This window comes from Dreissena polymorpha, chromosome 4, assembly GCF_020536995.1.
Source record: "Dreissena polymorpha isolate Duluth1 chromosome 4, UMN_Dpol_1.0, whole genome shotgun sequence".
In the NCBI taxonomy this organism is placed as follows: domain Eukaryota; kingdom Metazoa; phylum Mollusca; class Bivalvia; order Myida; family Dreissenidae; genus Dreissena; species Dreissena polymorpha.
The window spans coordinates 129,314,780-129,327,010 of record NC_068358.1 but is presented as its reverse complement, the minus strand read 5'-3'; the positions used below and the strand labels follow the sequence as shown (position 1 = coordinate 129,327,010).

The 12,231-nt window shown below is 33.7% G+C and overlaps 1 protein-coding gene across 4 annotated transcripts in view; it reads right to left on the bottom strand.

Annotated features, from left to right (window-relative positions):
- Positions 1 to 12,231, bottom strand: part of LOC127876445 (OTU domain-containing protein 7B-like) — a 72,958-nt gene that overhangs the window by 46,358 nt on the left and 14,369 nt on the right. For all 4 annotated transcript variants that reach the window (XR_008047868.1, XR_008047867.1, XR_008047869.1 and 1 more), the window contains exon 2: positions 3,447 to 3,591. Coding sequence is in view for 1 of the 4 variants with exons in the window: in XM_052421736.1 (XP_052277696.1) it covers positions 3,447 to 3,537 (91 nt within the window). In the remaining 3 variants the exon portion in view is untranslated. The remainder of the gene's footprint in view (positions 1 to 3,446; positions 3,592 to 12,231) is intronic.

The following is a 12,231-nucleotide window of genomic DNA, read 5'->3' as shown; positions in this document are numbered from 1 at the left end:
GCTATGACAATACCTTGAGTTTTCTCCGAAAACAGCCTCGCAAAAAATCTTTAACTCAATTGAGCTCAGTATCTTGCTTTGTAAACAAGCGACCCCTACCAGTCTCATTGACAAAAGCTTGTTCAGAATCATCTGGTATTTCTCACTGCGCAAATCAAGTTCCTTGTTTCAGATACTTGTCAATGCCCTTATTAGAAGTAACCATTAGAGTAAATATCAGGGCCCCTGCTGCCTAGGTGCCAAATAAATGTTTTCAAAATGTGACAGTACAATATTATTATTTGCAAAAAACATGTGGCAAAAATGTTAGTTCTACAACTTTTCGGTAAATAAATTGTAAACTCTGGACCTGAAAAAAACTTGTGTGTGAGCATATTGAATTACTGGGAACGATATTACTTTTGTGACAAAAGCAGCTCTAATGAGATGGCAGTTTGTGACAGGTAACTTACAGGAGCAGATTAAGCCAGTGCAAACATGACCGACGGTATTGCTTGTTAACAGATTAAAGCAATTTTTAGGACTTATTGGGTAAAATGCCTGTACTATTGAAAATAATACGCATAAACAACCATGAAATTGGGAAAATTCATGTCATAAAATCATCAAAATCAGAATTTTAGACCTTTATAATAGCTTGGTGCTGAATTGCATAAATCCATTTAAATGTGTTTTCATATGCCTATTTTGGTGGAATTTTCAGTTACAGTACTCATTTGGGACTGACACTGATTTCATCGAAGACACGTAAATGTTTATTACTTGAGAGCATGACTCTTGGGCCTTGTTCGTCACTGTCTCAGATAGGCCATCATCAACAGTTTAAATTTTCTTAAAGCCATACATGTAATTTAGAATTCACATCATCACTGTTCCACTTGATCAGGCACAAACACACTCAATTGAAATCTAACTTCACAATAACGTTTCTTAATTTTCTACTATTTATTATTTTGAAATAATTTGTTTGCAACAAGTAAAGATTCAACTCAACAAGACACATAATAGGGCAAACATTTAATATTTTCAAGCAGATCTATAGATTATAATTATATAAGGTATTTTATGATTTCCACATTTATAATGAGAAAATCCATTATGACAAGAAATATTACCTTCTATAACTCTCAAATGTAAGTCAGAAACAGAAACATGCATCACAGGAAATAAAGTTAATACGCAAATATATGCATCTCAAATCCATAGAAAATGCCAATGAAAGCTAATGGAATCCATTCATTCACTACAGCTAACTGGCTCCACATATGATTAAAACTTTTCAAAGCCTGTCTCAAGGTAGAAACCAACTCACTTAACTATTCATCCACAGGAAAGCTTTATGATACAAGTCCATTAAAGTCTATTAAGAAGAACAAATGTTCTATATCCTTAAAAAACTGCAATCAGTTCATTAATAGTTAGCAATTATCATAACTGTCAAGCCATGCCAGCTGGTGCACATAATTATGTATCTGTTAATATTGTACCTTGTGTAATCGAATCAATCAGGTCTCAAATAACCCGTAATTACCGGTAGGCCAATCTGTTTCAAGTGCACTCAATCGCTGTTAAGTGCATTAGTAAGCATTATTTTGTTCATCAACATGATCATTTTAAATATCTTTGTTGTTTTATAATATATTTTACAAAAAAAACTAACAATTATGCTACAAAACTCTGATGTTAAAACTCTGTAAAGGCTTTCTATCCTGAAAGCTGATGAAATCAAATATATAGACAAGACAGTGCTGTCCCTGTAAGTGTGGAAGGCCCATAAAGTATCGTTTTGACCCCATTATATAGGTTTATCTTGACCTTTAAAGTACAGGTAAGCGGAAAGTTGTATATATTTACTTTAAAACAGAAAACTAGCAAAAAACAATCTTATGTAGTGGAGAAAGAGTTATGATTTTTGTACTCTAAAAGTTTCTTATCATTGCAAGATTGTTTGTTAGATTCCCAACAATACTAATAGAGTAATACTCCACAAAAGAAAAAAATCAAATGAATCAATCTCTTTAATGTTTAAAACAAATATTATCTTCCAGACATGACAAAAAACAACAAGAGTTTTATTCCTTGTACACTATATTTATCTTAACGAAATCTACAATTGTTATCCCCACGCTTTTTGAAAAGCGTGGGGATATTGTGGTTGTCTCCGCTGTCCGTCCGTCTGTCCGTCCTGGCCACTATCTCCTCCTACACTATTAGCACTAAAACCTTGAAACTAACACACATCGTAGCTATAAGCATATGAGCGACCCTGCACTATTTGGAATTTTGATCTGACCCCTGAGTCAAAAGTTATGGGGAATGGGGTGGGGCTGGGTCAAAGATTTTTACTCATTTTTTTATAGGTTATTTTACTATAATTTCTTCATTTCTACACAAATTGTCTTCAAATTGATACTGAATCTCTCTTATGACAATACGGTCAATCTCAACTATGCATGGCCCCATTACCAACCCTGGGGCGCCCCGCCCACATAGGCCACGCCCACCCAAAATTTGCCTTTTACTATAATTTCTTCATTTCTACACGGACTCACTTCAAATTGATACTGAACCTCTCTTATGACAATACGGTCAATCTCAGCTATGCATTGCCCCATTACCAACCCTGGGGCGCCCGCCCACATAGGCCACGCCCACCCAAAATTGCCTTTTACTATAATTTCTTGATTTCTACACCGATTCACTTCAAATTGATACTGAACCTCTCTTATGACAATACGGTTAATCACAACTATGCATGACCCCATTACCAACCCTGGGGCGCCCCGCCCAAATAGGGCACGCCCACCCAAAATTGCCTTTTACTATAATTTCTTCTTTTCTACACCGATTCACTTTAAATTGATACTGAACCTCTCTTATGACAATACAGTCAATCTCAACTATGCATGGCCCATTACCAACCCTGGGGCGCCCCGCCCACATAGGCCACGCTCACCCAAAATTGCCTTTTACTATAATTTCTTCATTTCTACACCGATTCACTTCTAATTGATACTGAACCTCTCTTATGACAATACGGTTAATCTCAACTATGCATGGCCCCATTACCAACCCTGGGGCGCCCCTGGGTCAAACATGCGGCGTGGGGATACCTGTCGGCCTTTGCCGCCATTTCTAGTTTAAAGATAAATTTTAATGCCTTGAAAACTTGCAGGAGAAACAGACACTTTACAACAAGACATGTGACATATTAGATTCATTCTAGGAATTATAAGTCACAGAACTGACATTGAAGTTATTGATCTTGGTCAACTGATATATGACTTTGACTTTTCACAGAGGAGCCATAAACATTTTACACAAGTTATCATTTAGTAATGGGAATTATTCAAGCAAAGTTATATTGAAATCTTCAAAGACATTACAAACTTACAGAAATAATAATTTATAAAAGATCAGAATTATCAATAAATAAATGGACTCACGCTCTAAATAGTCCTTTGCTTTGGCACGCTCCAACCCTGAATATCCAATGAGCTTTTCTATAGCATCTAGCTTGTCAACACTGTTCATCATTACAGTTTCTTTTGCTATGTCATTCCAATCATAACTGAAGGGTAGCCACAATCACTGAAGAAAATGAAAGACATGACAAACATAAACAAAAATGGCAAGCAGTATTAGAAGCCATTCAAGAAAATAGTCATCAGCAATACATGAAGAGGCAGACTAACTGAACTATGCATACATGAGCAAAAATGCACATTAAAGTTGATTATCAGTCTGCACAAAAATGTAAGAGAAAAATCTAGGGTAAAAAGGTACAAAGACATTAAAGTGCACAAATGTAGTTGGTATGGTGGTGTGGAGGGGGGAAGGGGGATTTTTTGTGTAATTTCAAATTTTCCAATTTTGCAAGATAAATCATTTTTTTATTAGAATGGTATCTTTTCTTCAAGTTTGTTTTTGTCAAACTACATGAATATTTTCATGAACTGTATTTCAATACTAGCAAAAAGATTATATACTTTACAAGAGCTGTCAGAGGACAGCTCGCTCCACTATTCAAGTGCTTGACAGTATAACGTAAGCCATCATGGAGAGGGGGGGGGGTATAATGTGGGTGTGTGGTTATTTAATAGATGATCTTTCAAAAATAAGAAAAAAAAACATTATTTTTTTTTTTTTTGGGGGGGGGGTATTCTGGGGTAAGGCATGGGTGATGGAAAATATTTGAGGTGGTAAGCAAACTTGAACATAGATTTATCAATAATATGCATATTTTAAGTCTAAAAGGGGCCATAATTCTGTCAAAATGCTTGATACAGTTGTCTGCTCTTGTTTATAGATTGGGGTCATGTTGGTAAAGAAGTATGCAAAATATAAAAGCAAGATGTCAAAGGACATAGGAAATATTTGGGGTAGTACCAGGGCCGCATTCCCCCCCACCCCCCCCCCCCCCTAAAAGTATACTTTTTTCCCCTTTTTGGGGGAAAAATTCCCCCTAAAAAAAAATAAAAATTTTTTATAGATAGATGTCTCATGATTATTATATCTCAATTCTATTTTAATTTAATCTTGTCAAACATACTAAATTATGAAATAAGCAATGAATATAGTGCAAACATGTACAAATGTAATAATTAGATAGTAAGTAAAAAATCCCCCCTAAAATGGATTGAGGGCCCTGAGTACTAGTGATTGGAATAGGTTCCCCAAAACGGAGTCGATTAATCGGAGGCCATAATCAGCGATTATTAATCGATTAATCAGCTTTTTTAACAAAAAATTAAGTTTGTAATATCTAAGCAATGTTTTTGTTGATATTAACATTATATTACTATATTTTATAAAAAAGAACTTTATCATGACTATTCCTTATGTGTTTTGTGATTTAATAATGAATACATGCTTAAAAATCTTGCTTTGTGTTTGAAATATTGTGGCTGCAATGTTACGTACTGTGTGAAATAGGCGTTAAACCCTAATAGCTACAACAAATCTTGTACAGAGTGAAGAGTAATACAGATTATTAAATAAAAACAGACCTTTAAAAAGTAATTTTATTTCAAAAGAACAACTTGTATGATCATTATCAGAAGAATATGAAAATATCTACTTAAATATGGACCTTATGACAATAGTTTCTTGACAAGGAAAGGGAACAAATTCTTCTCTGACCAACATCTTGAATGAATTGGCTATAGCCCCTATACACATCCATATTACGATCCCTGATAGGTTTAAAGGGGTTGTTTTATAATGTTATTAATTAGTTGAATTCATATTGGCTTTGTTATTGAGCTGAAGACAGCCGTATTGGCCTGAGGCCGCAGGCTCAATAACAAAGCCAATATGAATTCAACTAACTTATGACAATTTTATTAATAAACTTTATATTATTCAGCAAGAAAAGCTTGAATTTCACTTTCGAATTACAAATTTACAGTTTTTTGCTATTTAATTAAGAATGAAGTTTTGAAAAATAGGAAAATTTCTGTTCTATGCAACTTATTGTTGAACAGAAACAATAGCATTTAAACTAAGTATATGACGAAAGATGATTCCTAGACCTTACATGATGCAGGAGCACAATTTGACAGGTCGCGAAATTATGTAAAACTTACCTGAATAACCATGATAACATTTCAGCCACACTGGATCCACTACCGTTGTTTTTGATACAACTCAGTAAGACAATAAGGATTGAAAACTTACTTATTGCCATTAGGAATTGACCAGTCGCCAAATTATCGATCGCTCCGCCCACATAGTCACATGGTCAGGTGATTAGAAAACTCCGACAACCAGATCGCAATTATAGCGGATTACGTGAGGGAAAATCTTTATTTGTAATGATGTATTATGCTCTTTTCTATAAAATTAATTATTAAAGCCGCACACTAACCTAAACTGCTTTGTAAAACGTTAATACAATCATAAAAACTTTAGAGAGAAATGGCGTAATTAAAATAAATGAGTTAACGGCAGACTGACTATCAGAAACGTTTCTTATACATATTATATAGGGAGGTGATGAAAAATACGTTGTAAAAATGAGCATTTATTTCATATTGATTTTGAACTTGTATTCAACCGTCTGACAGTGAACCCGGTGGCTATTCATATATAATTTTGAAAATATTTTTATTAAATGCAAATGACATATCCATATCATGATGGTTTTTTTGTTTATTAAAAATGTTGAGATCTTTGTTTTATTGAGTTATTTTTAAAAAGACACAGATTTTTTTTATTTGGATATAAATTAAATTTTGATTGTAACCATAATTTAATACAGGCCTAATTTCGTGGTTTCATTAACAGATAGTCTAATATGCATTTTATTTCATTTATGTTTAATGCGAACCTGTTACATTTCACTATCAAAAAATGAAATGTTGGTATTATGGTGCTGTTCACGAACATTCGAATTGAATAATTTAGCATATTATGCATTTGCTTATTTATAACAAGATGACCCTTATATTTTAATTGCAATTTTCACATTTCTCCCCGTATCAATAAATGTTGTTTTAGAAATGTTGTTGTTGTATTATAAGCCGTACATTTTACACTTGAAGTCGCTTTAAGCTGGCTAAGCCGCGTTGAAATCACCTTTTTGTTGTTTTTACTTTAGTTAAAACAATATTTAAGTTAACAATTTATAATGATTTCCCTTGTTTATGATCCACAGAAAATAAATATATAATTGGAAATCATTTAAGTAATTAAATAGTTTTCTTTTCTTGTGTACAGTACCTAACAATGCCTTAATGTTCCTCCATTCTGAGATCCACGCAACATACTGTTATTTATTAATCATAGACAATTACGCTGAGATTAATAAGCACGTGTGGCAATTATTATGTTGCCCAAACTGCTTAATAATATTGTGCATCAATACGGTATAACACGTTTTATAGAACACACACCTGGTGTGGTTAAACTATTTATTGTGTTTGTTTTCTCATTACTCGTTCATATGTTCAAGAAATAAAGATAAAATAATAACCTTTTATGAAGTATGTATAGCACCTACAATTTTGAATAATGATCGAACAGTAATGATCATGCATTTTTATATAAAATCTGTGTAAACTCTTAAAAATTACGTCCATTCCATATGTACAACACGCTTTGTTTGTCGGACAAAATGGCGGCCAGATAAGCGTTGCTGAGGGGTGTGTGAAAAATCGATATCTGATTGGCTGATCGACAAAATGTGGGCGGAGTTGGCGACTGGTCAATTGCATTTGTAATGTGTAAATCCTCCATGATTTCAAATTAATTTTGCTGTCTGATTTCGTTGTACTTGTACTTGTAGCTCATTGAAAACATTGAAAGTTGTTATTTATGTACGCTGAAATATTGAACCTTACTGTTGTGGTTACACTGCACTATTGTTATTGTCAAAAAATGGAGCTGAATATGCTAGGGGCTGAGTGCTTTAAGTATATTTTGAAAGATTTAAACTTTTGCACAAAAAAAATATATATTGAATGATCCGTGCGGTAAAAAAAAATCGTCAATTTTTCGTCGACTCAAAATTTTCATCGTCATCGTCACGTCAGCAGCAATTCGTCGATGACGCGTCGACGATCTGATTAATCAACTCACCACTAGGTAGTACGCAAACTTTAACATTTGCAAGCTAACGCTAACGGGAACGGAAAAGTCGACGCGGGGGTGAGTAGGATAGCTCCATTATATATATTTCATATATAATAGTCAAGCTAAAAACCTATACTCCTATTATGTTGCATGTCTAGACCAGAGGGCAGCTAGAGGAAGCAAACCAATGCAAGGTGCAGCATCATGCTATATTTTGTCCTCTAGATTTTTCCCAAATATTAACCACTAAAAGTTTTTATTGTCAGCTGTTGTAATAAGCATGCAAATCTATCATTTCTTCTGAAAATAATATAGCACTATAAATGTTCATTTTTGGGATTATGGAATTTTCCATGATTGGTAATGTGCTGTTTATACCAGACCTTTATAAATAACTCTTTCCCACTCAGAAGCAAAGTGAAAATGGCTATGTGCAAACTCGCAGTCTGTTTAGGTTTTATGCTGTTTTCTGCTCATCAGTATCTAAGGTTTGGAAATGAAGCCTTTAAAGCTTGAATATAGTAAGAAAAATCTTTAATTAAATGTAACTTTCTAGGGGACTACAAATGCGTCAAAATACATATCTAAGTGGTAAAGGGATAATAATGAATGAAAAAATTGCAAATCAGCACACTCAACTACATGTACAAGAGGGCCATGGGACCTAAGGCGCTCACCTGTGACCTCAAGGAACTTAACTATTCTGAGGAAGTTGATATATGCAATAACTTAGCCCGAGACTTATTAACTTGGCACTTGAATTACATAAAGGAGAAGTGCCTTTTAATCCATTTTATGCTTCTTATGCCAGACATTGACCAATTAAAATCTATTAGCTGGTGGAATGGCCAGATAAAGAAGATCTCTGCAATTATTGGCGCCATTAACAGGTTGTGCGTTGAACATTGAAATGGACAGTCAGGAGCCATTAGACAGCTTGATATTTTCAAAGATGATGCCTGATAAATATCCTTGTGCTATTTAACTATACTTCTTCAAAGTTAAATGGCTCATTAAAACAACACTCAAGTATGAGAAAATGGGAAGACATAACCTCTGCTGAAATAACAGTTTTCCTGGCACTGGTGATAAATATGGGGCTCCCCTACAGGTTAGATTCGGAATCTCTGCTGTTAAATGAGATTTCCAATGAACTTTTAGTTCAACTTACAGTTTTAACAAAATATAAAAATATAATATCAATTTGATTCAATTTCAAATTGCTTACAATTTACAAGGAAGTAAAAAGTTACTGAACATTACTGGTTTTGATACAATAGTTGTAAATTACAACACCTGTACAGGTATACAAATAAATAAGAGTACAATCAAAATCTACAATGAATTACAAATAAAATAATAAAGGTTATCCACTGTAACTCCAATATAACGCGGATGACGGGGTCCAAGCAATAGAACAGCGTTATAAACGGACAGCGTTATAAGTTTTGAACTCATTTATTGCAGGGGGCTATAAAAAAAGGCATAGTATAGCCTACATATATAGGTCCTGTTTATTGCCATGCTGTGTTGTCATTCGTCAATACATGCATATAAACCGAATTGTATCAATAACAGAATACATACCGCTTTTCCAATGTGCCAATTTATCCGATAATCCAATAAAATTACAACATCACTTACAAAAAATTAATCTTCAACATTTATAACAATAAATATGTTTAAGATTTTCATTAACACAACCATAAGCATACGCCATTTTTCAGAAGTGTAAAGAGTACAGTGCATTATGGGGCAGAGTTTTCATTGGACAAGTAAATTTAAATTGAATGCAATACGATAAATGTTTAAAGAAATGTTTTATTGCGTCATACGCGTCGTGTAAAAAAACGTGCTTGCCGGGGACTTTTTGATACCAGGCAAAAATGAATATGAATCTCTGTTAACAATTACACTGCGTTAGCATGTAAATAAATTGTTTTGATTATTTAATTAATTTCTCGTACACGTTCTTTAAAATAAAATGCCTTAATGCTAAAATGATAATGAAATGTCAGGAAACTTGTTTTGTACTGTGCGCAGTATATTTAACGGCCGCTCCTTTAATATAGACAAAATGCAATCATTTCAAAGTAAGAAAGTTTTAATTGTTTTGAATAACTATGATTTGATAATTATTCCGCTTGCACTTACGTTAAATGGAATTTGAGCACCGAACCGCTCTTATAGGGAATATATGTTATAAAGACTAACACGCATTAATTTTTCACACTTTTATTGACATTGCAAAACAGATTAACACCAATAAGCTGCCGGTGTCGTTTAACCTCTAGGCGATTAAAATCAGTTAAAAGGGCAGTTGAATAAAGCGGTCAAGATGTAATCTCCAACATCTTTGAATTTTCTGAAAATACATTAAGTTGCATAACATGGATGTGAATCAGAAATGGAAGGTTGGAGAAAAAACGGTCTTCAAGCAACCCCCACGTTATATTAGACACAGCGTTATAACGGAGCGCATTATATTAGAATTACAGTGTATGCACTTATGTCTTATAATACATAAAATGCAGCCTTTAGAAATCAACCATCCATTTCAACCTCTTTCATAGAAATGAATTCAGTAGTAATGAGGCTCATCAGTTATATAATGCATTACAAGTTAAGGGTTACATACATTTATTAAACTCAGTTCAATACATCAATAACACAACATTTATACTTAAGAGTGTTTGTTTATATTTGTTATTGTTAACCTCCAAACTGCCGAAATTAATGAGAGTTGTTTCTGATTATACATGATGGGCATGGTATAATGAAGGGTATACAAAAACTGAAGATTTAATTAAACACTGAACAGAAACCAATTCTCCTTTAAGTTGTCTCACTTCTTCCTAATTTCAGCTGAGGAAGAAGTCACTTCTCTCACAAATTTGAACATACCAGGTATGCTGGGCCCTGAGTAATTTATTAACTCGTTCCATACTACAGCCTTATCTCTAGGCAGCCCCGACTTTTAGTGGTGTGAAATGGTATTATAGTGTTTTTAAGTATTGTTTCTTTGTTGACGGTTTATGTGACAGATGTTTTATTATTATATTTAAAATTTAAAAATGAATATAGTAATATATGAAAATTTCGAAATCTTGCATAACTTATCAAATAAAAAAAAACATTGAATTATATCCAAATAATTTATCCAATACCATTATTACCTATGTATACACTTTTTACAAATAGAAACTGTTATAATGAATAAAAACAATCTTTTAAAATTATTTTAAATTCTAACACGGCATGCGACTTGTTTTCTATAGACAAAGAAGGAAATCAAGTGTGGGTTATTCTGCAATAACTTATGGGCGGATCTTAATGTTTCGAAAATAGTTCCGAATAAATAAAGAAAATATTGCAGTAAAATGCACGTGCTAAACCCCGCTCTAAAAGAAATGTAATAAATGTAGCATGTATATAAATGTAATGAAACAACACATTGTATATTTGGTGATAAGTGGCATAACCACACCTACAAAGAATGTTATTTGTTAGGAAACGTAATTCAGAAAACATTTATAGCGTGTCAGCTTTTCAGTAGCATCAATATACGGTACGTCATTAGGTAGGATTGTTGTTTTCAATGAAAGTGACGTCATTTGCAAAATATTTATGAATGAAAATGACGTCATACAGTACAGCCAAAGCGGAACAAACGTATTTCGCGATCCGCGGCGGCAAGGCGAAACGAGTCGATGCCGCGTCAGTCGTTGAAGCCGCGTCAGTATGCGGCGGCAAGTCGCATTTCGCCGCGAAACTTCGCATCTGTCCGCCGAGGCATGCCGCGGTCCGCGACATGATGCCGAGTCGATGCGATCATGAAATATTTTTTTTTTTTAATTATTAGTTACATGTAGTTAACAAATTTTGAAAGAACAATTATAATAATAATTAAAATCATAATAAATTTATTGTGCGCGGATTGTATTAGCATATACATGTAAGCATGGTTAATGTCTGGCCAATTATTAAGTTTGTTTCCCGCCCGTAGCGTATGTATTTCACACATAAACAAGGTCACGTAATTATGTTTTCGCACATACAAGTGGTCAAGGCTCCAGCATATGGTGGATTTATAAATTAATTGCATGTTGATTCCGCTATTATATTTTAGCTGAGAAAATTAGCAGTTTGAAGCCACATCAATAATCAAGACGGTGACGACGTATTTGTAGTTTTGTTAATTATCAGCTTATTATAACTATTGTTTGAATATGCGTATATAAACACGTTTTATTTTGTTCCTTTATACAGTTAATATCGCTACTAATTACCCGATAATCCCGTATATTCCAGTTTTAAAGCAAATGCTGGTTAATATTTACGATACACAAACATTCTCGATATTTCCTTATGTATCAAATACATTTTGGCATTTGTTACTATTTATAGAGATGATGAAATAACGTCTAATCGGGGCGTTTTTTTTCTCCACTGAACACGCGATTTACGCCTGACGTGATGTTCATGTATTTATACAACACAAAATACACCCAATTTTCCAAACGACGTTCTACATGTCTGCATAATTTTCGCGCGCTTTTTATGAAACAAAGGATATTTTAGCACTGTTTATTTGACGCTAGAATTTGCCAAAGGACGCGTTAGCATTAAAATTCGGAAGTGTGTTTCGGATTACAA